Source organism: Electrophorus electricus, chromosome 2 (genome assembly GCF_013358815.1).
Source record: "Electrophorus electricus isolate fEleEle1 chromosome 2, fEleEle1.pri, whole genome shotgun sequence".
In the NCBI taxonomy this organism is placed as follows: Eukaryota; Metazoa; Chordata; class Actinopteri; order Gymnotiformes; family Gymnotidae; genus Electrophorus; species Electrophorus electricus.
The window spans coordinates 21882242-21909751 of NC_049536.1; the positions used below are offsets into that span (position 1 = coordinate 21882242).

At 45.5% G+C, this 27510-nt stretch overlaps 2 protein-coding genes across 4 annotated transcripts; both read right to left on the reverse strand.

Annotated features, from left to right (window-relative positions):
* Window positions 1–914: 914 nt before the first annotated feature.
* fbxw11a (F-box and WD repeat domain containing 11a) lies at window positions 915–15108 on the reverse strand. Of its 3 annotated transcripts, XM_027007161.2 has the most exons (14): window positions 14985–15108; window positions 12956–13060; window positions 10237–10305; window positions 9600–9819; window positions 9163–9349; window positions 7989–8079; window positions 7426–7563; window positions 7164–7282; window positions 5644–5893; window positions 4996–5114; window positions 4654–4764; window positions 2941–3019; window positions 2603–2767; window positions 915–2237 (listed from the first exon to the last, which is right to left on the reverse strand). In XM_027007161.2, the coding sequence occupies exons 1-13, from the start codon at window positions 15021–15023 to the stop codon at window positions 2606–2608; spliced, it is 1689 nt and encodes a 562-aa protein (XP_026862962.1). In that variant the 5' UTR covers window positions 15024–15108; the 3' UTR covers window positions 915–2237; window positions 2603–2605. The 3 variants fall into 3 exon arrangements, with proteins under 3 accessions (XP_026862962.1, XP_026862963.1, XP_026862964.1); XM_027007162.2 differs by lacking the exon at window positions 12956–13060; XM_027007163.2 differs by lacking the exons at window positions 10237–10305; window positions 12956–13060; window positions 14985–15108 and adding an exon at window positions 10113–10222.
* Window positions 15109–17647: 2539 nt separating this feature from the next.
* Window positions 17648–26764, reverse strand: etf1a (eukaryotic translation termination factor 1a). The gene is made up of 11 exons (XM_027007164.2): window positions 26623–26764; window positions 26120–26231; window positions 23609–23784; window positions 22777–22916; window positions 21804–21942; window positions 21514–21704; window positions 20282–20411; window positions 19898–20071; window positions 19000–19064; window positions 18549–18696; window positions 17648–18331 (listed from the first exon to the last, which is right to left on the reverse strand). Exons 2-11 carry the CDS (start codon window positions 26203–26205, stop codon window positions 18249–18251), a joined length of 1332 nt encoding a protein of 443 aa, XP_026862965.1. The 5' UTR covers window positions 26206–26231; window positions 26623–26764; the 3' UTR covers window positions 17648–18248.
* Window positions 26765–27510: the final 746 nt, after the last annotated feature.

Consider the following 27510-nt stretch of genomic DNA (forward strand, 5'->3'; position numbering starts at 1 on the left):
CTCAAAAACGACCGAGAAGCCATGTTTTAGTGTCTCTTCTTAGCTGACGGGTCATTAGAAGAAAAGCACGACAAGCGTAAGAAAACAGCAGCAACACTAAACAACGAAGCAGAACCGTGTCTTAATTAAAGTGGTGGCGACACAGGCTCACCTACAGCCCTGCTCTCTTCACGAACACACCAGCTTCTCCTGTTTGTCAGACGAATCACACGCGTTACGGGAGAAGAAATAAAAACGCGGTTGCCGTTCAGCGCACGACCTCGGTGCGCTCTCCGTTACCGGGGCTTTTCACGCGGTGTTCGTCACAGCCTGCGCTGAGGCCTCACACCCTCACACAGCGCCCTGGCTGACTGGGGCACACGGTTAGGACCTGTCAGACGACACCCGTAGAATAGCGCACTCTGAACAACGCTAGAGAAACACGAATAAAACTCGGAGCCAGATTTTAAAAAAGAAGAAACTGAAACAAATTGAATATAAATGTCGCACGGTTCCAGACGTGGACTACTCGAAACACGCTGGCAAGTTTCTGGTCCTCAGAAAACCTTAAACACAGCTGTAGGCACATTTTTATTTATCCACTGTTTCTAATTATCTAATCACTCAAATACCTTCAACAAGAGGCACAGTAGGTAAGTCTGGGCATGTTCAGATCTAAATGAGTGCAGCCCGTGTGGTTCACCAACCACAGAACCAAAGTATGGAGCAATAGCGCCACCTGTGGACCATTAGGAGAAACGCTTACATTGTGGTTCGCCATCATGGTTGCTGAGTATCTGCTCAGTGTGGGTTTTGTTTACTCCCATTAGCTCTGCATATTCCTAACGGTCAAACGCTGAACTTAACTGAATCAAGATTACACTGCATGTACACAAAGCAAACTGCCTGCTGCATAAATCCAGACAAACACACAGTTCAGCGTCAAAACACCACCACGCTCATATACTTTATTCACAATAAATGTATTTTTACTTAAAAAAAAAAATTAAATATACACAATTTGTGACAAGACAGTTTTGTTTACAACTAGAATAAGCCCCCATACAGCAAGCAGGTAAACGGAGAGAGAGAGAGAGAGGGGTGTAAGGTTCAGAAAAAGAGAGATGAGGCAATGCAGTGTTGAAAGAGAAAGCCTGAGAGAGTGCGAGAGACAGAGAGTGCAAGAGAGAGCACAAGTGTGAGACGAGAGTGAATGAGAGAGAAGGCGTGAGTGTGTGAAAGAGCACGACAGAGAAACAAATACACTCGCCACTGACGGGAAGTCAGAGCTCTACAATGTTTTGTGCAAGCATACAAAATGGGAAGACAAGTATAATTAAATTTAAAAAAAAAACAAAAAATAAATAAAAATCAGTCAACAGATAAAAAGCAGAACAGAAGCTGCTTTAGAGGAGATAGGGACTCCACTGTCTCACATGCACACAATGCCAGTCTCAGCCATGAGACAAGACGAAACGAGACAAATAATTCAAAACCAGTTCTTCCAGTTCATAACTGACATTGTCCACAGCCTAAATACGAGCGTGTCCCTGGTCCTGAAGAGGGGTCTATGACCAGAGACGAGAGAGAGAGAGAGAGAGAGAGAGAGAGAGAAACAGCTTTGAGTCATCATTATTCCACTAGTCTTGTCCATCTAGACCATTCACGTCATCCTCCTTGGCAGATCTGTCAAGAGTCTCTTTCTCTAACTCTGCATTTAATTCATCCCTTGTTCCGCAGTTCCCAGCCAGCAGTTCCGGAGTGGAGGAAGGCAGGAGGATAAAACGGCCTTCTGTCAGTGTCTTTTGTATGTACACACGTGTGGTTAGTGACGTTTTTCAGAATACGCTTTTCCTAATGTTATATTCTAAAGGTCTTCCAAGCAATACTGTGGCAACAGACACACTTTCAAGCTTATAAACCTCATTCTGAGTGTGTGTGTTTGTGTGTGCGCGCGCAAGAGAATACAGAATTAATGCAATATTATAGAGCAAAACTGTTAAATCTTTGTGTGCAGTGCGCTATTTGCATCTACGTATGCGTGTGCGCACATGTGTGTGACAGCATTTCCGTTTTGGCTCAGCATCGGTGTGTACGCGTTTTCGAGGCAAACACATCGAGTGTTACTGGAGAAGTTTCTCATCACAGACCAAAGGGATGAAAAAGAGGAGGCAGCCCCCAATTTTCCGTGACGGACACGGCCAACAGCCAGTCAGCTCTCAGCTTTCCCAGGACACACTGGCGCACATGAGAGGCACCTGGCAGAGAGAAGAGATAAGGGTCAGAACAGGCTGCAGAGATATGAGCATTAGTTATTTGGAGTTGCAAAGACAGGGGTGTAGCTGTGTGTGTCTATCATATCTGACACTTCAGGAATATATGGGTGGTATGTGTGTGTGTGTGTGTGTGTGTGTGTGTGTCAATCTGAGGTCAACCTATTTACGGCTAATATATACCAAAAATAAATAAAATAAATGGAAAAATTATGTCCGAGTCAAGCACTGTAGTATTCCTTCTACTTTTGATGACAAGCCCCCGTGAAAACGGGTGAGTTTAGTCCTGGAGATTGAATTACTCTACCCTTGGATTAAAAGCTCGTGTGTGAGGGTTTGGGTGTGGCTACCTGCTATCTTGAGATGTACGTGTAGGTGCGTGAAGGAGATCTTCCCTCCGTCTGCCCATTGGGGGAGACATTCAGGAAGTCCCATATAAGGATGGTGTCGTCATGGGAACTGCTGATGATCTGGAACTCGTCAAACTGTAGACGGAACACACGCCCAGAATGCTCCTGCAAGAGGTAACCATAACAACAAATGCTTAATACATACACACACAGAAACAGCCAACACCCACAAACACAGAAGGTGTTAACTACTTAAAAGTCTAACGGCAAGAGTTATTCATCCAAACAGGCACTTCCATTTGCCATTAGGCAAGTTATTCAGTTGGAGCCACACACACCACTAACGTGCGCAGGCAGAGCGTGCTGGCTGGAGCTCGGGGGTCCAGGGCAGCCTGCAGATCCCACACTTTAATCTTCCTGCAGAGAGACAGATAAGACAGATGGATGAGAGTGTGTGATGAGTGGGGGCGGTGATGACAAGAAGTGAAATATTTAACAGGCTAAATAGATGTGTGTGTGTGTGTGTGTCTGTGTGCGCGCACGAGTGCGTGTGCAATTGAAAGATAAGAAGCAAACACCTATCAGAGCTGTGTACCAATGCAATGATCCATTACTCAGAATGATCACTGAAACCCTGCAGTGTGGGCCAGATTCTCAGATATTAAGATGATGTTAAACATCATCAGGTCAAACCAAGTCCTCTCCAGAAGGCAATGGAACACTGTTTGTGTATATATAAAACACACACAAGTGGGCCATAAATGCTAAAGTTAGACCCAATAATACCCCGTCATGTAACACTCGAGCATCCAAACTTGGTATTGTTCACGTCATGTACGATCTCTCATGGTGAGTCTTGTGAAGGTATAACAAATGGGACTCTCCACATATGCCTCTGAATCACATAGCATAATATAACGCAGTATTGTGCAATCACGTAAATCAATTTTAGCTAGCTGGCTGGCTGGCTAACACGTAGGCCGTTATGTGAAAGAAGCTATCGTTATCTTCTTTCATATCACGACCCAACATGTTCCTGAAGGAAAACTTCTTGGCTGCCATTACCATTCAGTTGTTATTCTTGCAAAATTCTGACTCACACACACGTGCACAGAGACGAACCTAATGGCTTTTTATGAGGATGGTTTCAGCCATGAAACTTTTAAGAGGGTGCGCAGTCATTTGAAATATGAAACGGGATCACAGTTGTTGGGGCAGTGGGAGGATTTTGTAGGGCCACAAACAGGGACTTGCAGATGGTGGGAACGTTCACATAAATCGCCCCCCATAATCTGTCATACAGAGGTCACAGGAACAGGCCTTGTTGTTATAGCCTTGCTAAATACTGAGGCTAATGCGGTTACCCCCCAAACTTCAACAGATGCCTTAATCACTTTTTCTCCAACAGTGTCACTGTAAAGAGTCTGTGTGACTAATGCTTTGTTAAAGCTGTACACAACAACAGCATTTTACTTGCCACTGTCTTTATATTACTGCCTTTGGAAATGTCAGACAGAAATGTTTATTATTGTAATCCAAACATTGTGCAGTATTCTTTTGTGGAGACAGGAGATATGAGTAATATCACATTCTTGGTTTTGTATGATATAGTAAAAGCATATTATATTTCCAGTGACGAACTTGGACAAAAAAAATCTACTTTCAATAATGAGTCTGACTGCTTTACGGAGCTTCTGCTGTCTATACCACACGAAGGACCACCACTCCACGCTGAAACGGTGTAAAAGACGGGCACGTTGGTCACAATCAGACTGAGACGTTAAGCTCGAGATTTAAAATCATATTGCTACTTAGACTAGTTTACATGAAACCATATCCATGATAATCTGTAAACTTACACTAATGATATACAGTCATTTTATTTAATCAATCAATCTAAAATATAAAACTGTACAAACTTAAAAATTGTTTTGTGGTTAGTTATATAACCATATTTTACAGCATTCAGGTATGGGTTAGACACAACAGCCTCTCAAAATATCTGCATGTGCATGGGCCTATATGTACATGTGTGTGAAGGTGTGGGTTACCCATCATATGCTCCACTAACAATCCTCTTATTGTCAAACCGAATGCAGCGGACAAGTTCCTCATGACCCTCTAAGACACGCAGACACGCACCACACTCGATATCCCACAACCTGCAGAACAAGGATACATGCACATGCGTGCACACATGCAGACACACACACACACACATATATCAATGGCAGAATCTATATACCTAGTAAACGTCTATGTATAGTCCCATTTGAATATGTCTCTCATACGCTCACACACTTTCCATTCCTAGTATAGTGTAGGTAGAATTAAGTATCTTTCACACTCACACACACATGTTCTAACCTGACTCCCCTCCCACTACCACTCACCGTATGGTGTTGTCGGAAGAGCCGCTGACCACCAGCCTGTCTCTGTACTGCAGACACGCAATGCCACGTTTATGTCCATTCAGAGTTCGCACAAACTCACATGTACTGGTGCTCCACACCTACACACACACACACAGAATCAAACACTCTTAGAAGACCAGTAAAATTACATTTCCGCCCATACTGAACAGTCTAACAATATAAATGCAAGCATCTTGGCACAAGAACTCATTTAAAAGAAGTGGGCTACTAATGGTCTGTACTCAAGGCTCAAAAGAACAGCCAGTGAACACAGGAAAAAGGCACAAACCTAGAGGTTTCCATGCCAACCTATGCTTAAAACTGAACACATTTGTTTCTAATCCTCCAACCTCTCAGAGTATAGTATGTGTTTAGTTGTAAGCACATACTGGTATTCTAAGGGACCTGTGTTCAAATTTGTCACTTATAAATGAAAGTATGCATCTTAAAAGTTGCCCTGAAATGATCAGATTTCCATCTGAAGTCCAAGTTCGTTAAAAGTCTAGACAAGCTGGCGATTTGCTGGTCGCTAGCCACATTCTCCCCCCGTTAATGGACCAGTTTGAGAACCTGAGACGCTCCCTTACTTTTCAAACGACTGACTCAAACGCGGACCGACTCCCTTACTTTTATAGTCCTGTCCCCGGAGGCGGAGACGATGTACTTGTCGTCAAAGTCGACGACGTTGACGGCGGCGCGGTGGCCCACGAGCACGCGGCGCAAGCTGATGTCGGTGGCGGAGGCCATGTCCCACACGGCGATGGAGCGGTCCTTCGAGCACGTGACCATCAGGCCGTTACAGAAGCGCAGGTGCAGCACGGCCTCGTTGTGGTGGATGAGCGTGTTCAGCACCTCCCCCGAGCTCACGTCCCACACCCTGCGGGGACGGAGGGAAGGACAGATAACGGTAATATGGCAAGAGCGATAGCAAAAAAAAAAAAAAAAAAAAAAAGGGGAAGAGAGACTTTAACTTCCAGTTTAAAACAGGAACTTGCACCATAATGATGGCCAACAACAGGAAATCAGCCTGGGACTAGTCGTGCTCGCTGCAGAGCCACGCGTGCAGCGCGTGGGCCTCACAACAACCCGGAGCGCATCTCTAGGGCGAAGATGCAGCTAGTTTGGCAGGAATGACGACACGTTACCGTCTGGATTATTTGTGAGCGAGAGTTTTGAAAGCAAGAAACCGCGAACGATATGTGGAGCGGACTGCATGTGAGTGTGACACAGCTGTTTACAGCTGAAGGAGTTAAAAGCGACTTTGTTTGCATGCTCACCGATGATGTAAAATTGCTTTAAGCCATTACCAAGTTTTTGTTCTCTTATTTTAACACATCCTTTTCCCATTAAGTAAATCTGTGAGAATCTACAAGCAGGAAAATATCGTCAGGAGCAGCCGCTGGAAAAAGTTGCAGTCAGGGAGCTAAACGGTTGCTAAGGAAGTGAAGTGTTTCCGTGGAGAGAGAGAGAGAGAGTACGATTAAAGAATATATATATATATATATATATATATATATATATATAAGAGCATGTGTGTGACTGTGCTACACTTGATTTGTGTTGTGAGACTCTCCATCACACACACACACACACACACACACACACACTTGAAATGGTGCTATGAAGTCAGATGTATAGTCAGATCCATCAAATTCTGGCTTCCACTGTAGACAGATCCTTTAGCAGTCTGACATGCTTAGGGATATAATTCTTCCAGCATTAAAGAAACGGTTCAAACGGTTCAAACGGCACGCTGGCCAACCCGGAAGGTAGTTCGCCCGACGACTGGGAGCTCACATAGCAAATTCAACCATGCAATGTTTAACATGCACATGTTGTGCTGTTTTCTTATTCATTTAAAATGACTATGCACATGCATGTGCAGAACACGGTTAATCCCCTGACAATGCACCATTTTAAAAAAAAAATTTTGTAAAGTGGCATAAGGTGAACCTGATGTTACACAGTGTTGCTGGTATTACTACCATCAGAGTCTTGCCAACACAGAGTGTTCCAACACAGAGCTGCGCATGTAGGTAGGTAGATTTAAGACCAGAAATAGTCCAGAAATAGTTGCAATGTTCGAATACTCTCAAAAATTTCCCGTCAGTCACGACTTAATCCTCTACGTGTACGCGCGTAGGTACCTGACGGTTGAGTCGGAGGAGCCCGTCACGATAACTCTGTCATCGTACTGCAGACACAGAACTGAACCAGTATGACCGGTCAGAATCTTCAGGCACTCCAGAGTGTGCTTATCCCAGATCTGAGAGGGAAAGAGAGAAAAAGAAAGAAAGAGCAAGTTTGCACATGTTAGAAAAGTTTGATTAAAGTATTTGAAAGTTCACGAGCTCATTCTACGCAGGTGAAAGGTTACCGATCCAGGGCCGCATGGTGACTAGCACCCACCTTGATGGAGTTGTCTCGGAGGCCGCTGATGATCTTGTCATCGTCGTACTGGAGGCAGTAGACCCCTTTGCTGTTCTCTGACCGGCACTGAATCCTCTGAAGGTTGTGTCTGCCACAGCGCCAGTTCGCCTCGATGGTCTGGGTTGAAAAAACTGCTATGACTGGACCGCGTGGACCCGACTTGTTACAGATCTCATCTGTGCTCTATCAAACTCGGTGTTATTTCAATAACAATACACAATTTCTAAACATTTCTAACATCATCTAAACCATTTAATCCAGGTCCGGGGGCCGGATTCCTCCTCATTCCTCAATTCCTCCGGATTCCTGCGCAGGACCGAGGTGGGAACCATCCCTGGACAGCGCGGCAGTCCATGACAGAGCACCAGCGCCGGGGCCATTGAGAGGCTCCGGTTGACCCAACGTGCATGCCTTTGGAACGGAGAGTGAGCGAGACCCGGAGAACACGGCAGTAGCCAGGCTGGGGAGCGAGCCCAGGCCACCCGTCACTGGAGCCTGAGAGGAAACGCAAGGTCAAGGCGAGTGCGGTACAGAACACTCACCTCAATGTCCTGGATAATTTTGGGGTAGAGCGAGTGATAGTAGGAGTTGGGAGGCACTTCGTTTGTGCGGTTCTTGAACAGGTACTTCTCCCTGGATGTGGACAGGAAACCGACAAACACATGCGTTCTTTGTCCCGGTACTTTCCTTCACACTGACACCACTCCCCAAATAAATTCCCCTCTGCATTTTTAATTCTGTAACTGTAAACATTGTGGGCAGTGGTAGCTCAGTGGGTAAGGTACTTGACTTGTAATCAGAAGGTTGCTGGTTCAAGCCCCACCACTGCAAAGTTGCCACTGTTGGCCCTTAACCCTCAATTGCTCAAGTTATATTCAGTCATAATTGTAAGTCGCTTTGTATAAAAGCGTCAGCTAAATGCCATAAATGTAAATGGTTATGGAAGGCTTCAGACAAGGTAGTTTAAGGTGATGCGTTGGAAGGACACTGCAACCTTAATGCTGCTCTCTTCTGTTACTCTTAATCCAGAAGGTTCTGACTGCTCCAGTCTTCCCGTCACCTCACTGAGAGTCACGGTGGGTGAGAGGCGTAAAAGCAGAACTAGTGTGATCGGGGTGCTTGCTGAAATTATAGCAAAAAGGTCAAGGCTGTTGACTGCACTATTGCTCACGCTCACAATCTCGTGGGGTCACCTGCGGACCAATCAGAGGCCAGTTAGGAAAGATCATTGAAAGGTGGTTTGATGCTTGAGAAGCAAAAAAAAAACAAAAAAAAAACAACCTCATAACTACTATGACCTTTACTGACTACCTCAGCAACCAGCATGATCGTGTTGCTTTAATGTTATCTAGTTTAACTTTCAGAGACCGCTGGGTGCTGGGGGAGAGCTGCTCTGCGTCTTGATTGCACACAATTACTTAAATCACGGCAGATTATGCAAAGTGGAGGGAATTAATCAGAATGTCCCATGTCTGCATCAGGAACCAGGAGTAAGACCTCAGGACACCGACTCTTGTGTCATATGGTTTAACCTGTGTGTGTGTGTGTGTGTGTGTGTGTGTGTGTGTGTGTGTGTGCGCGCGTCTTTCCACATTGTGTTCATCCTATACGCACGTGTGTGTGTGTGTTCTCACCAGTGGTGTCTCTCGGACAGGCCTCTCCACAGTGTGATCATCCTATACGTACGTGTGTGTGTGTGTGTGTTTGTGCGCTCACCACTGGTGTCTCTCGGACAGGCCTCTCCACAGTGGGTCAGTGCGCACCATTCTCTCTATGAGCTTCTTCCACAACATGCCCTCTGAGATCACACGCTGCCACTCCCGACAGACCAACTCAGCTGAGCACAGAGAACGTGCATCCAGGAATGACAGGATGTTCTCTGCTATGTGGTCTAGACCTCGGGCTGGACATACATGGAGGGCAAGAGAGGATTGTGGGCATTTTTATTTGTTTAACAGGATCACAGTGTGCTAACAATACATTCACAATTAAAAAATTCTTATTTCTTGTATCTTCTTACTTCTACGCTTTATTCTACAGAATAAGAAGATAAGACAATATGTTTATGATACATGATAAACCTGACTGTGCTACCTGGCAGTGCAGTTCTGTAGTATGGATTTGAGGTAAGAAGTGTGTATGTACGTATATACCTGGCAGCGCGGTTATAAAGTCTCTCTGCAGCATGGGTTTGAGGTAAGAGTTGATGTGGCCATGCTGGTAGTGGCACATGCGCGAGATGAGATGCTCCACAAATTCCAGCTGCTCGGTCTCGGACCACTGCTCGAACATCTGGATGCACATCTCCCTCTCCTTCTCAAAGTTCGCCCGCAACGAGCGCTTGCGAGAGCCGGACAGAGGGCCGTTCCCCAGCTGGACAGCAGGAGGCGCACGTGAGAGAGAGACTGGTCTCAGTCTTACCACTGGGACAACACAACACTCACAAACCTCTCCCTTAACTGAGGTCATTAAACATACTGGTGCATCATATGCTAGCAAATTAATACAATCAAACAATCATATAAAAAACACCTCTACATAAAACAATGTACTACCTAAAATGTGTACAACTGTCTTTCTGCATTTTAGACAGGAGCTGATAGGCACATTTTTCTTTAGCTGTTGAGAGACTATTAAAAGATCTACTGGCTTATTCGCAAACTTACCTTTATTAGCACGGGTAGGTACCAACTCATCGAAATGCACAAAGAAAATGAACGACAGAACAGCAGTTGTCTTCTCTTTTTTCCTCCCTCACACACACACACGCACGCGCGCACACACACACACCTTAAAGACTGTGGTCTTCTTCGGTGAGAGGTCATCGGTCAGATTCTGCGATTCCATAACTGTCAAGTTCTACGCGGGGAGAGGAAAAGCAGGGAGCGCGTTAAACGCCGGTGTGTGCACGTGCTCTTTAACATGTACGCAGGTTTAGTGTAAAAGAGAGAATGAAAGGGTTCAGACAAGGGAAGTATGATCAAAACGACACACCCTGAGCACATCACGCAGGACACAAACTTAGCACTGATGTTGCAGGAGGAAATAAAACAAAGGGGACAGAAAGGCGTGCAAGCGATATCCTGTCCTGCGCTGCTGCTTCCAGGCTAAGTCTTCAGAGGACACGTCACGGGCTGATAAATAACATGAACCACTTGTACCTACATGGGCAGAGGGCGAACATTTTTACCAAAGGTTAAAATGCGATTTGTGCAGGCAGCAATAATAGCCTGGCCTATTTAGTGCAACATTCTCCTGCCCCGGGCAGAGACGTTACTTCTGGACCTCCTGACGGAGGCGTGAATAAGCAGAGGAGACCTAGAGGAGCTACAGGGGTGATGGAGGTCAGAAGCTGGGCTCTGTCCTCCTCGGTGAGTGGGAGCACGGCTTGCCGTGTAAATGTACCGTTCTCTGACTGTGTGTGGGAGACAATTACAGCTGTCCGCTGCGAGCAGTCAGAGAGTTCAAACTCCCCCTCTCCGCCAGTACACAGCGTGCTTAGAAACCTCGAACGCCAGTAAGGGATGTCGCCCCAACCAATCCTTCACGTAAGCGCGCACACACACAGCGGGGGAAGCCAGGGGCAGGCTTGAGGAGTAAATGGGCACGTGGACACGTGCGCGCATACGCACAAACAACTTAAAAACGTGCATGCAGACACTTGAGCAGAGGAAGAAAAGGCAAACAGGAAGGCGGTGCTGGTCCCACGCCGACGCCCACGTCCAACGCTGTGGAGCCAGCAGACCCAAAGCAGCGACTGAGGTTCCGTTTCAAAAGTGATGTAAATGCTTAATAAATGTTTGTTTGCAATGCATGTTTTGCCAAATGTGTGATGACTAAAGCTGTCCATTTTAAGTGTCTATAATTTCATGCCCACTTTTTGCAGAAAACACTGTGATCGTTATGCCATCACTCTGCACATGCTGCTATGACCCAGACACACAGGCACGCACAAAGCCATTTTACACCATACTCAGAATCACTATGACAACTGGAGAGAAGAACGTTCTGCGCGATCGTTTAACAACGGAGAGGCGGCTCAGTAAGACACAGAGATAGACAGGTGGACAGAGAGACACGCGCATACTAAAGACAGGACGGTGTTGTGAGCTCCAGCAGCAGGTACGCAGGAAGACTGAATAGTGAGACCTAGACAGCATCACACAGTCAAAACACACACACATCAACGAAAACAGAAGTTGATCAAGGCTTAGTTTTGTTGCACATCCTATTCTGCACCCCGCACAACTGGCTATCTCCTAGTAAGGGGCAATGCCATGGCAGAAAACACAGACAGAACACTGCTATGTAGACCTGCTAAGGCTAGCCATGGTAACAAATAACAAAATCATAATAAAAAGCATAACAGTAATCTTAATACATCATTAACGATTGCTGCATTTGGTTTGAATCAGACCGCCACAACCCAGGAAAATTCCTAAGGATATTACTATTTTCTTTTCAACCTTCAACCCCCTTCAAAAATACATCAGCGTGAAAGACGTGCACCACTGCCGTGGTAGGTCAAACACGCGGGGTACGTTGCCATAGACGCCGCAGGGCTCTTCTCCAATTGTTTCGCTGAACTCACATTCAGTTCTATTACAACAGCCTGTCACAATAATCCAGAAATCTTACACTGAAAGAATGTATGTAAAGTCCTGACACGCAATTAGTCCCAAACGCTGGAACTGTTTAACCCAACAAATACTCAACTGTTGCTCCCCTTCATCCTTTCAAACTGAACTTAAAAGACCTCTCGGTCTCGGGTCCCACGCTAAGCCTGGATTTGGTTTCTGATGCACACTTAGTGCCCACCAGCAGTCTGCGTGACAGAAGGTCTACTTAAGATGGCCGTCTGGGAACAATGTTGTTCACAAAAACAGAGAAATCAATTTGTGTGGTACATTTTGCTGTTGTCTTAGCCAGAAACCCATTGCAAAAATAACTGACATTGTTTTGGTAATAGCGACAAGATTAACTGGGAATACTTTATCCTGCATAACACTACCGGTGTTGTTGCTACACTGTGGGAATTATTGTGATGCTCACCACTTCCCGCAGTCAGGAGACCAGAGCCAAGAGACCCATAGGACACAGACGCTCAATATCACTATTTCTTCTCGTACGGCGTTACAGACATGACCAGCACAGAAAGCACACTGGGGAAAAAGGCAGGGAGCGTTCGAGTAACACTCCCTCATACAGAAGGACCAGGGAAAGAGCCACGGTGAGTATTCTGGTTTATGCGTCACTCAAACGGACCCTTGGCAGGCCTGGACAGGCCGTGGAAAACCAGGCAGAGAGCAGCAGGTGATGTGGGTGGGTGGGGGGCAGAGACAAACTATGGGCAATCGGCGGGAGGAGAGAGCGCGGGCGTGACGTGGAGAACCCGGTGGGTGGATAGGTTGAAGGGTGGTGAGAGGGTGGAGTGAGACCAGAAGAGAAAGAAGACAGGAAAGAGGGGAGGAATACAGGGGGAATACTGAAGGAGGAGGAGGAGCAGAACCTGGTTGTGGGCCCGGGAAGTAGGGAGGCTCTGCAGACACCTGAGCGCACACAGGCTCTCTGCCACCGAAGAACAGCCCAGCCAGAGAGAGCGAGGCAAAGAGCACTGTGTGAAAGAGAGAGAGAGAGAGAGAGAGAGAGAGAGAGAGAGAGAGAGAGAGAGAGAGAGAGAGAGAGAGAGAGGCAATGAGCCATGAAAGTGTTAAGGGGAAAGCAAAAGGGGGGTTAATATTGAAGGGGAGGAAAGAGTCCCAACATGGAGGTGATTTTGATGAAAAGATTGAGAAACGGTGAGCGAGAGAGAGGAAAACAGGAAGGAAGGAAGAAAGTGCGTAGAAATAGCAGTAAAAAGTGAAGCGAGAGTGAGGGACAGAAGGGGAAGAGGAGAAGTGGGGAAAAAAAAAAACAGTATTAGAGCAACAAACAGTGAGCAAATACGTACAGACACATACACAAACCCACCTGCACACCTGCAGACAGTGCTAGACACACACACACACACACACACACCATTTAAGCATTAGGACCTATTAATTATAGCATGGGAGAGGGTGTGGTCAAATAAAGGATCAGAGTAGCCACCCGCTCCTGTTCCACCCCCAAAGAGTGGGCAACATTACTATTTACATTAACGTTTACATCATGGATACAAACAAACAAACATACAACCCCGCCCAAAGTCAAACGCATGACAGAGCTATTTCAGCATCATGTCTGAGTGTATAAGTGGGTGTATTTGGATGGGACAGCAGATCACAAATGTACAAACACAAAGAATGCAACATCCTTTTACTACTGAGGCTAAACAGTAAACATATCGATATGTTTAACTAGCATTAAAAGGCCCTGCTGCTTGTCTCGGTGCTGGATTAATCCAAATCTAACCGAATAACATTAGTTCTGACTGTATTGTAAGAGATGTAGTGTTGCTCATGGCCAAGTGTGCCGGGGGTTGGGAGGTGTTACATCATATGCTGAGGTTAGTCTTTACAGCAGGACTGGAAACTGCACGAAGAAACTGTAAACAAAGGAATTCTCATCCTTGCCCTTCAGACTGAAACTAAATACACAGGACAAGCAAGACCAAAGTACCTTACACAAACGCACAAAAACATTTGACAGCCATGACAAGTTATCAAATTACTATAAATTAAAACCAACAATAAAAGAATGAGAAGAAGAAAGACAACTTTAAATTTGAATTAAGGTACTATATAAGTAACAACGTAGTAGGGCTAATCGCCCACAAAGCACTGGCAAGAACATCAATAATCACATCAGCACGACTCGGGGCTGGCTACAAGCCCAGTCTGCGAGCGTCGGAAAGGGTTCTCGTATAACCCAAACCCCTGCACGGTCACTGTGGACGGGTAAGAGCACGCAGGCGCTAGCGGGGTGAGGAACCATCCGTCCGTGTGTTCTCATCAACCGCCTTGATCCTGCCAGTCCGAAATTAACTCTTCATCACATCCTCCGCCGCAGCAGAATGAAATGAAACTAATAAGTAAAGACAGCGCGGTATTTAGCAGAACCAACTCTTAACGCTAAGAGAGTAGGAGCCAGCTCACAAGTTAAGGAGATAAACTGTTGAAAATTGGCTGACTACATGGTCAAATGGCGCAGCGACACCGCAATGACCGGCCACGGTTTCAATATTGACCAACAAGACGGACGTACGCATCTCTGCGACACGGCTGTAATGTTCCCATCTCCGCCGCCTACTCCGACAAGCTATTGTTCATAAAAATACACGTAAAAAATAATCACTGTGATATTCTTACAAGCAGTTGGAAATACCTAGCTAGCTAACTACATCAATTTTAGTGACCCTTGATTTACAGCTAGATAGATAGACAGCCAAATAACGCTCCCGGGCTAACTAGTACGAACACCCGTTACGAACTGCATTCGGAGTTTATTTACTAGAAACTATTGAAATCACACACGGGCTCAAAACAGGTCGTGATAACTCCTAACGGCACCGTAACTACCTTAGCACGGTATTTGTGTTGATGTAGTATTCGGCTCACCATTAACTCTAGCGTTTTGTCTTCCATCTCCGGCTCCATGTTGCTGGTCCGTCTGCCTTTCACTGCGAAAATGGAAACCAGTGAGGTGAAGTCAGCTACAGCAGAAGGCCTACCTAGGCACCCTAACTAAATTAATATTCCGTATCACTGTTTTGGGACATCAAAGGATGACATTTGAATAAGACATAGGCTATCTTCTCCAGGAGCGCCATCATTTATTATGGTAAATGATACGTATCTCGTTGAAAATTGTCTTGTTCAATATGTCATGTCCTGATATCGTTGGTTGTAATTATACTTATATTCTGTGTTTTGACAGAGAAAATGTTTGGTTTCTATGAGACGAATTTCAAAACTAGGGTCTGGTGGGAACTTGTGAGCTACCTTTGCAACATCCTAAAGAGCCACTCATTGATGGCTGTTAGAATTAGGCGCGAGATTTCACTGCGCATATTATATATATATATATATATATATATATATATATATATATATATATATATATATATATATATATATATATATATATATATATATATAAATATATATATATATATATATATATATATATATATATATATATATATAAATTAGGCATGCTAGAAATTAGCAGTGAAACCTCTAGAATTTAAACAGCTGTCAATGACTGGCTCTAAGATATTTTTTTTTAATCACAAATGTATATCTGGTGTAATTATATATAGTTATATATATATATATATATATATATATATATATATGTATATGTGTGTGTGTGTGTGTGTGTGTGTGTGTGTGTGTGTGTGTGTGTGTGATCAAAAAAAGGCGGACAAAATTAAAACCAAGACGGGAATTAAGACGGCAAAATTCGTATTCTGCTCTGGTCATTCAAACCTAGATCACACTTATCCTTCAGAATGGCACTGCAAATGAAAACACTGCACTTTACAAGTTACAATGTAAAAAAATGATTTATTTCGTTGGTATCGGAGAGAACCTTTGTACTGAAGGACGTGTTCATTATATCATTTCCTGTGTTTATTGTTGATTGTCGATTCTGGCTTCTATGCGTTACAAACACTCCGACGTCGTTGGCACGAGGGCGCATATCGCGTGAGAATTTGAAGGCGGCGGCAACTAAACGTATTAGCCCAACCGGGTGAATGGGCGCGCGATAGTGAAATCATTGCCCTTACTCCTTTCTTTAGTGTGTTGTTAAGCCTTTCCTGATCAAAAAAAGGGGGGAAAACATGAAAAGATGAACTGTCGTTCTAGAGGAATACACACCATGTAAAACATAAAGTAAAATAAACTTAGCCATACCGATATTCAGCCTTCTAACAACATTCTTGATGCTGCACGACTACAAAATGAAAAGATTCCGGTGCAGCGCTAACAACTGCACCCACAAAGGAACACAAAGCAAACCCAATTAAGGCATAACTTACTGCGGTCTAATTATTTTATCTGCATTTCTGGGCCATTCTCCTCAATCGCAAATCTAGTCACTCATGGTCTATTGTTCCACGTCAGGGGGCTTGCCAAATGTTTTGCCTACATAATTTAAGTAAAACTTAAGAATTTGCGAGTTGCTTCTAGAGTTTTGTGCTTGATCAAGTACTAATGAGGTTTAAATTCAAGGATAGGGGTGTACGGTCTTAGCACAAGATACGTGTCCACATCTCTAAACACCGTTAACACCAGGGACGATTTCAACACCAACTAGTCGCTCAACGAAAAGGTGCTATTCCTGCTTCAACAGGGAAGCTTCGGAACAGACACAGAAAGCACCAAGTCATGTACGCAGGATAATCCGACAGAATTCAATTATACATTACACCTGTTATTTAAAAATAAACTGTAACTCCTACCTCAGCAGTTTTTTTTCTTCCATTCAGGTTTCATATAACGGCCTTGCTGTCACAGCAGAGCCATAGCCAACAAAGCACAGAGAATCAGGAGCGACGCCGTGTTTACAGACGAGTCTTACATTTGTGTAACGTCATGCAAAGGTGACCGCTAGTAAAACAAGGGATAACCACTGCAGAAAGCTTGCTCACGGGTCACTGTGCTGGAACACAATAGATTGAATTAAATGACGTTATGGGAAGTCAATTTGAGACAACTTCTAGCAACTGCAGGCAGTACAATGGCAGTGAAAGGCATTTTGTTGATTTTGTGCCATTTAAATTCTAATGAAAAATATTCTGTTCCCTGTAAACCTTTCCAGATTAAATCCAACTTTCCAAGCTTTATTTTAGAAGTCTTTCAATGATTAAAGCCTCACAGAAATATTTTCTTCCCTATGGCCCGACTCCAGTTAAAGCCGTATTTCTCAGCAATGCGCATTCCAACGGGGGGGGTGAACAAGGGTAGCTGGGACACGGAGCTCAACTTTGTATCAAATAATGGAAATACACCAAATTTAATCTCGATTATGGCTTTAACAATTCTTAAAACCTAATTTTGTGCAACTGGCGTATGAAGCAGTTAGTGATCAAAAAAATGTGAATAAGGGAAGGAAGAATACCACGATAACACTGAACAGCCGCAGACGCACTGCTCTCTTAGAAGAGACACCAACAGGCCTCCACACACAGGGCACATTAGACACTGTACGCCATGCCGTTACGTCTCTCAGAACTGTCAGAAATGTACTATAAACCAGGTCAGATGAAGAGATGCTGGTTTTAAGCAGTTCCAATTTAATACTTCATTTTCGTCCCCCTCCCCCCTCCCCCCCATTCGCTACAGAAACCCAGGTAAAAAAAATCCCACACTGTCATAAAATACAGCAGCAGCAGCCAGTAAAAAAAAAAGGGGGGAGACAGGAGGAGAGAGGAAGGAAAAGATGGGTAACAAAGAAAAATCCATTTCTGTATAGGAGTGAGTCCAAGACCTTTCTTCCTTGGACAGAGCAGAGCTGCATCCTGGGCACGTGCTGTCGCTTCAATTCAAAGGGGAAGAAGAAACCAAAACGAGGCAAAGTCCTATCCAATTAGAGCTCTCTAAGGCAGGGGCTTATTCATTATTCATGAAGGGCTCTGTCCCTCACTCAACTGACAGACAGTTAATGCCTCTTCAGCACCTGATACTGTCTGTGTCTGTCTCTGTGTGTGTGTGCGCGTGTGTGTGTGTGTGTGTGTGTGTGTGTGTGTGTTTGCGGTTAATTAGGGTCCACACACACTCTCTTGCTGCAAAAGAAAGATGAATTTCTTTCCATGTTTCTTCATTCATTCATTCATTCTTTTTCCGCTCATCTTGCCGTTTTCAGTCCCCGACTACCTAGTAGTCATCCAAATCAAAAAACTCGTCGTCATCTCCCTGGTATTCCATCCCTTGGAAATCCACTCTGTACCGCAAGATACCTAAAGACAGAGACACAGCGAGATGCGCTTAAGTCAAGAAGAAAAAGATTCATATAGTGAAGTTGTGCTTCTGAATAATTCAGGGATCAGTAACTACAGAGCTTCGCATGTATTAAGCCAAACAGATCTTTAAAGGTTTTTTTTTTTCCTTCCCCTCTCCAGATCCAATTTAAGCAGCATACTAAAAGGGAACGTGACTCAACAGACTTGCCCTCACCTCCGATTCCTCCAAAGCCCTTGACAAACTGTGAGCCTTCTTGACTCTTGTCTGTGACAATCTCCAGCGTGGCACCAAACTTCTTATAGTTATTAGCAAACCACTCCAATAGCGGCATACACTCAATCAGTTCATGCTCCTGTCCCGTCTTGACACACACACATGTTGAGAGACACAAAACATCAGTTCAGAAGTTCTGCATAATTGGCAGTATGGTGTTTTATGTTCATGTGAACGGACAACATGGCTCTTTGGGAACAAAATGACGGCTCAGCGTGCTTAAACATGTTTTGGTACGGACAGGTGCAGGCCTGCAGGACATCAAAGTTCCAAGCTGACGTTCTGCTCAGCTCTGGAGTGAATGCGTGGACACACACACACACACACACAAACACACACACACACACACACACACACACACACACACACACACACACACACACACACACACCTCTTTGTCTGTGAAGTGGGACTTGTCCTTCTCTTGCTCTGGTGTTAAATAAATGGTCTTCTCATCTGGAACAAAAAGCACAAGAGGGCACAAAGCTCTAACAAGCTGTGGTTTTACAGACAAAAATGTAAGACAAACATTAAAACATGCTTTGGGGAATGAAAAAAAGAAAAAAAAATTAAATAGTTTTAAATCTTAGTTGTTTTCCCTCTGAAAGCATTTATGCTAATGCTGCCACACGCCTGCGAGCGAAAGGTCTTTGCCCATTAAACCCGCCCTCCTGCATGTGTGGTGGGTAACTGGGTCAGGGTCAGACCCAGAGTAGACACATATCTGCTGGCTGATAAAGTGTTAAAGACAACTGGCCCTGCCTCAGGGTTTCAAAGCTGCTCTGCACGATTCCCCTCGCCTCCACACTGCTCTCACACGGTGGCTGACAAACGCGTCGAGCTCACCACAAGCGCAGGAGGAAGCATCTCGTAGCAAGTGCTCACAGCTCTCGTCTGTCCTTTACTTGTAGGGTAACTGGTCATGTAGCTAATGTGTGCTGAGAGAAAAGTTGCCCTCAGAATTGTTTGCTTACATTAATGAGGAAGTAGTGGGGCAGTGGTGTCTTAGTGGATAAGGTAATAGACTAGTAATCAGAAGACTGCCAGTTCAAGTCCCACTGAGCAAGACCTTTAACCCTCAATTACTCAAGTTTTGTTCAGTCATAATTGTAAATCACTTTGGATAAAATGTACACCTTATGATCTGTGTCCTGTTGGTACAACAGACAATGGTGTGAAGGTCTGTGCATGTATAGGGGGGTGGGGGGGGTGCAACTGCCTGCTGTTCTGTAGTCAGGGGCTCAATGCCCTGTGACTGCACAGTTCATTGGTTGGTGGGGGGTGGATACCATTCTCTGCCCCGTTGCCCTCAGCTCCGTGTACGCGGAGGATGTATCGCATGGTGTCCAGGTTCTCGTAAACAATAAGGATCTCCACAGCTCCCATCTCCAAGGCCTTGAGCGTGTCCTCCACGCCGAAGCAGTACTTCCCCGTGTCCTGGCTGATCTCATCAAAATACCGACCTGCACGACACCATCAGAGCAGCCGGCCTGTTCATGAACTTCATCACGATCACATTACTGTACATGGATGGGACAAACACTTCCATCACTACTATCATTTTGTTTTTTTAAATTTAAAAAAGCCAACTTGGTTTACCAGTGGTATTTTCCCCTGTAATTTACATTTGCAGACAGATGAATGCTTTTGTGCGAGCGCATACACACACACACCTATGAGTTTCTTCTCCTGGATGAATTTGACGTTGGACAGGACCTCAGCAGATAACTCGATGGCCTGGTTGAAGCCGTTCTCTCCTCCGTAAGAGATGTCCACCAACTTCAGCACCTTCGCCTGTAACCTCTGCATCCGATCACAAACAATCACACGTTCCAGTAAGGCAGGACAGCACCTCACCTGCGACACACACTCTCTGTGGGGCAGGAACAGACAGGCAGTGCTGTAGAACTGCACCAGGATGGGCTTCTGAGTAGCATACACTGTGTTTAAGGGCTGCGGTTTTTAAAGAGCTAGTGTGGGAGGGGTCCAGGGGTTGGGGCGACACCCTGCTCTGGCCCTCGAGCACTATGGCGCCACTGTGGGAAACAGGACTCGTGTGGAAGCAGCAGGGCGCATTGGGCTCCTAGCTCAGCCTCGGAGTAGAGGGGTTCCAGCTCAGTGCATGTGCGTTCCAAACGTGGCTCAGGTACGGGACAGTAATTGAACAGTAATGAACACGAACCATTATGACACTAATGATACTGCGATAAGTACCGTGTGCAGCTAAGGCAGGTTAATCGTCCTTACAGCCAAACTCTCCAGCTCTGTCAGCAGAGAGGAGAGCAGACACCCCGGTTCACTCATCTCTAGACACACACGCAGGGAACGTGAAAACGAGTGTGAGGTCAGAGTGCTGTTTAACCTCAGCACTCTAGTCGAGAGCGCATCGAAAGCAGGAACGAGGTGAAAGACTCCAGAATGGGGGGTCTTGCATCTCCGCAGGGGCGGTGGATGAGGTTACGTCACCCTGCAATGATGTATCGATCTGATTCTGAGTAAAGGAATGAGCCCTGAGGGCGGCGTGGTAAGGAACGATGATGGTAGAGAGGGAGCCAAACGGCCTGGTCATTAAGACCCTGGATGCACGACTGCAAAAAGGTCCAACAGAACTTATTAGATCGAGGGTCTGACCTTCAGGCAGCGCTAGGGGAACCGAGTAATGGGAAAATCTATCTTCACGGTGGCGACCGCAGAAAGAATGGACTTAGACTGGAGCAATTAACGGATACTGTGCCTCATTCCTGGCTAGTAAGTGTGCACAAGCCAAAAACCAAAAAAAGAGGGGGGAAAAAAAAAACCTGTGAATGTACTCATATAATGAGCCCAAACATCTTGACAGAAACACACAGCTGAACCCCATACAGTAAAGTGAATCAAACTCGGTGTCGTAGCATGTTACTCGTACCGGGTCAAACATGTCGGACTGGCTGAGTTCAGTTTTAAAGTCGGCCGAACCGGCCAGCACCAAGCCGGCCACGTTGACCTTATCGTTGGACACGAAGAGCTGCACGGCCGTCTCCGCCACCTTGCGCACGTAGTTGTGCCTCTTCTCCATCCTCAGACGGGCGAAGCGCAGGGCTGACTGCCCACCCCGACCTGGCAGGCACACAGACACAGAAAGCAGCGTCAGCGGTGGCGCCCTTCAGCTGATCCGGGGTCAGTTCCCAGGGAGCCGGCGATGGTGGGAGTTCGTACCATGCTTTTTGGGGAGGTCCACGGTGAATTTGTGCAGCACTTCTCTGGTGTTGCCCTGCAAGGTACCGAACAGCGCGCCGCTGCCGTCGATCACGATGAAGCCAAACTTGCTGTCGTCGGACAGCAGCGCCGTCAGAGCCTGGAGGGGAGAGGAACGGGGACGCAGAAACAAAACCAGAGGACAGTGAGGTGGCGCTCTGTGTACAACTCTGAACAACTGCGTCTGATGTCATAACACTGCAAAGTCAGGGAGGTAATGGATACGGCGGAGGAGGACATGGTGCTACGAACACCACAGAGACCTGACAGTAGAGCCTGGGGCAGAACACTGCAGGGGGAGAGTTCTAGCTGCAATAGCAAGACATTTTCCTCTTTTTCTAGCACACAAAAGGGGCAAAAACAACTTTGCATACCACAGTGCTTCAGTCCAAAGTCAGCCGTTATACCCGTGTTGCGGGAGGACAGCAACACTGCACTTTAAACATGTTCGCGTACTTTAAACGAGGCCCATCTGAAGTCAAAAGATAGTCAAGATGCTTCTTTAAGACAAAATGGGGGGAGTTGTGTGTTCCTCACCAATGTTCAGGAGAGCTGGAGGGGGGGGGGGGGTTATGTTTGAGCACATCCCTTAAACATCCCTGCTTCTGACGACCAAGTACAAGCTTTTCCATACTCAGATAACTGCAACAACGGAGTCATGAACGGCGCAAGTGTGTCGCACGTTTCATAAGGAGCTATGCGGAGCACGGACACAGATTTAGTTGTGGAGGTTTAACCTAAAGACAATTTACTCATTGGGATTATGTGACTTACACAGGCGAGCAATTCTGTTCTTCAAACCAGTGCACATTGCCACAAGGGAAGTATTGAAATGCATCGTTACACAAAAGAATGCCAAGTTAGAACACTTGAAGTTCTCTCACTCAACACTGCCTCTCTCACTCACACACACACACACACACACACGGTGTACCTCAGTGTGAAATTTGTTGTCACAGAGATAAAGCGAGGTATTGATGGGTTTGAAAGGCTCAAAGTCAATGTTGACCTTCTTCTCTTTGCCCTCCTCTGTCACAATGGTGCCGCAGTACACTACCAAACCATTAGGGGGCACTGCAAGAAAGAAATGCAACCATAATGCAACCACAGAAATATGAATCATGTCTAAATAACTGAACTGAGCAAGGTGTCAGTGTTTAAAAATCAAATTAAGAAAAGTACATAGTGTCAATCAAACGTTTCTGCTTTCACTTAGAGTTGTTGAGATTTTCAAAAAGATTCAAAATACCAGAATAGAAATATATATACGTATATTTTTTTTAATCTAAAAGACAGCTAAGCGCATAAAGGTGTGAGAAAGTGAAAGGCAAGTGCTGGTGTTTGGTTTGCTTCCTCTTCTCATGAACCTTTTTTGAGACAATCTTTTTTTCTAAAAAACATTTCCAGCAATTCGAGGTTGAATTTTATTGCGGTTTGTAAATGCCAGGAGCTGTACAATGGAGAGAGAAAATGTGGAATCACGTCTGCTTGTGGAAGACTGTCAGATCAGAGAATAACGCATCAACTTCCTGTTTCTTCTTTGAAGGGAATGTCAGATATCGGCATCTTACTTTGCCCTCCAAAGAACAAATCTTTCCCCCAAAGCTTCTTGTGAATGTTCATACTTCTCCAGATCAGAAAATTCTCTTTTAAATTCCAAAAAATGCTCCCACACTTTACAAACTTGAGCAAGACCCCTGTGACCAGCAGTAATTCTCTCTCTCTCTCACACACACACACACTCTCTTTCCGAAGGACAGACAGACCTTTGTTGTAGAGTTTGAGTCTCTGCTGTACTGAGGTGATGGCTCCCAGCACTGACAGTCTGTTCACTCTGCTCTTGATGTTCGAGGCTGTGCCAAACTCATCAGCGAGCATCTTGGCTACTCTGGAGATCTGGTCCTTAGGAGGGATGATCAGCGAAATCATACTGGTCCCATTCCTGAGAGACACACAAACCACAATACGAGGTGTGACGCACACAAACCACAACACGAGGTGTGACGCTCTGTGGCTCTGACCCTCTTAATACACAGCAGATAAAGACTGTGGAGGCTAAAATGAGCACGGTTGCTAAAAAGCAGACCACGGGCAAACATCCTGAGCATCTCCACCACAGGCCATGGGCAAATTGGCCAAAGCCTGACTAACCTCCTGCAGATAGCCAGCCCTTACCTGCCCATCCAAAAGCAGCCTAGGACAATTAACGAGCCACTAAACAGCCATAACACCAACTTCTGTTGGTGAACATGTGGACACAAAACATCCAGTGTTAACAGTTCCTATTTACTTGATGGACAACATGGGGGTGGCCAGACCAAAAAGAGAAAAGTTCATAGATGTTAATTCAGCTAAATGTTTCAAACCATGTTCTAAAAATTAGAAGAGTGGTCCAACAATAAAACAGATTTCTGTTTCTAAAACAGGGTGTACATAAACTCACCTACTCACCTGTCACTCACTGACCTCTGCAGAGTACTACTAATTTGCTCCATTCATAAATAGGCATATATAGGCAAGGGACAACAGTGACCCAGGCTTCAAAAAACAGTTTCACTTTTTGGACAGTACCATCAAGACACCGACAGCAGCTTCTGTAGCCAGTGCAGGCTCAATCAGTTGCTGACAACAATTAACTGAAAGTTTTTAGTTTTGAAGCTACAGGTGCTTCAGGGTGAAACTGAGGCCAAGGCAAGCACTGCTCTGTTCTTGGCCGAGTGGGGTGGGGCATGCTCTGCTATTGGTATACATAAACACGGATTTGTCTGCTGCTAAAACAGAGAGTAGACATCAAAGATCCTGTTTGTTATTGAAACACACGGACATACACAGACAGCACGGAAGACACAGTACTGAGGGCATGATCAGGGTCATGCGGGTGCCATCAGCTCCTCAGAGTAAAGGGCAAAAAATGTAACAAGATCAGTCATCTCTTCACTTAGCCAATTCATTTAGTGAACAGAACAGAGGTCAGTACACATGTGTACATATATTCCTGCACACAGTTTAAGACCTACCCCACTTCTCTCCCTTCACAAAAATAACTGGTAAAGAGGCCATTTTAATTGCAACATAAAAATACCACAACAGAGTAACAAGAGTTACACGATACTGACTCAGTATAGTTTTCTTCGTTTCCAAACACACATGCCTTACAAACCACGTTAACTTTATATAGTACCCCATGCTGCCTACACTCAAAGGACAAATGCGCGCGCGCGCGCGCGCGCACACACACACACACACACACACAGAGAGAGAGAGAGACAAACTGTCCTTGGATGAAGGACTAAACTGTTGTGACACACCGTCCTCAGCTCATAACTACCTGTAAAAAGGGGTAGAATAAAAAAGCAACGGAGCGTGAAAAAGAGTACGCTGACGTTGCACTTACACACAGCAACCTAGCAGCGAAGGCAGGGTGTATTCAAACACACAGGCGCCAAGTCAATAAACGGTTCAATTATTTACCATCACAGATTTCGTCTAATACACAAACTGCCACATCCAACCTTAAGTGGACTAACCATACAAATGCCATGTTCAAACACGATTAGCAGCAAAGCGGTGTTAGCTATTTTTTGTGTCAGTTAACCATTATAGAGGAAACTAAAGACAAATACTGCTTCCCACCAAGTTAGCGAAAGGTAAAGCCGGATACAGGAGCGTTTAAACCCTCATGGCGCAATCCACTGCCACTACAAATGGCCAACATAGCCAGCTAGCTAGCTAATGATAACGGCTTCATTTTGGATCGCGACAGCTTTGCAACCTTATTCCGCTAAAGCCAGTGAGCACAGCTAGAAGTAATTAGATGATCTATAATTAGATGATCTACTGGGCGATCTGAACCATTCGTCACAGGAAACCAGTTCACTGGGGCCTTTGTTGGTTAGCTAACTAGCTATGCTAGCTAACTAACCAGCTAACTAGCTGGACAGCTAACGTAACCAAGACAACCAGCTTGTCAAAGTAAGATTCCACTTTACCACATACATTACAGGGCATACTCTTACAAAATAGTGTTTTGTCTCTGTAAAGTTTCGACAGTCTCCAATAAACAGTTGGTGAGCTCCACCCTATTTGCCGGCTAGCTAGTTTAGCTGGGGATAGTGTCCTGTAACTCCTACCGAGGCCTAGCAGCTAACCAAGCTATTAAGTTGGGCAACTCATCAGTCCGCGCAGCTCAAATGCGTCTCCAGCTATCGACACAGAGACTTTCTACATTTCTCCTCCATCCTCAGACGTCGTACTGTCCACCGCCATTATCCACATACCCTCTGGCTGCTTCCAAACTTTTTATCAGCTTCTTAATTTTCCAGATCTCCACGTTCCTGTCTGCTGCGCTCGGGTCGTCCGCCATCTTTCCTGCTGTAGTCGCTTAGGCACCTGAAAAAGGGGAAACAAACAAGAAACGGCTTTCTTAGCGTGAGATCACACGGCTCCTGAACCCCGTACACCGGCCCCACAACGGCTGGCACGCGTCACACTGCGGCGGACCGCGCCGCTTGACGAGTATCCGCTCATATTACCGGCGCGGCTCGGTAAGCTCACCTGAGCAGCCCAAGCCAACCCGACCTGAACTCGGCGGAGGGCTGGCTAACGTTAGCTAGCACCGTGCGCGGTAAATCTAGGCCTCCGTCTCTCCCGAGGCCCCGGAGACACCCAACGCGCGATTTAATCGCGCTGCGCTCGCGAACAGCGCAGCTACAGTCGAGCGTTTCGGGTCGAGCCCGAAACGCGCCGACTGCCTCCGTCAGCGTCCTGAACAGCACCGTACCTGCCGCAGACTCCGCCGCTCTTCTCACGGTGTTTCTGTGCTACGGCCGCCGCGCTGCTCGTTTCAATTGATCGCTATGTGACGTCGCCTCTCCCTGCCGGTTCCGTCTCTTACCGACGGCGCGTGGTGCAAAAGGGACTCACATGTGAGAGGAGGGATTATAATTTCCTATTTTTTACTTCCTAGTAACGCACGTAGAAACTATGAGCTATCTCTTTCTTATTGGTTAATACCCGTGTCAGTTAGACTTAAACAGGAAGTACGCAGAAATTATATTCGGCGGGATTTCTGGGAAATGTGGTCAACTTTACAGTCCAGGGTTATAGGTAATATAAAACCAGAATTTTTTTGGTCTTTTTTGGTCTTAATTTACGTCAAACATTTAATATTTTTCTGGTTTAATCCATGTTAGGTTACCTCTTGGAATAACTGCAGGCATAACCTTGCCTTGTCTTGTTAGCAGTTTCTGAGCAAACTGTGGCAAATTCTTGCTTAAAACTCAGGTGTCTGGAATCTTTGCCACCTTTACAATATTTGCCAGCTTTCATTGCCAGATTGTATTTACAGATTGCAAAGTGAAAAAAAAAAACGAATGTACAACAAACAAAAGTGGTAGCTGGGCAGTGGTACTTGTAATTTTAAGATGCTTTGGATAAAAGCGTCAGTGAAATGCAGTAAATGTACATGTAAAGTTGGTATTGTATATTAGCAGGCTGGAAATTGTGATGGAAGGTCATAATTTAACACACAGTCCATCCTGGATAATAATAAAAGTCAGCTAAACAGAAACACTCCGTAGTGCCACCACAGTATTGCACATATGGTCACCCAGCCAGCCTAGTCAGAGACTAGTGTGAAGAAAACTCTCCCTCTGCTCCCCACAAAAAG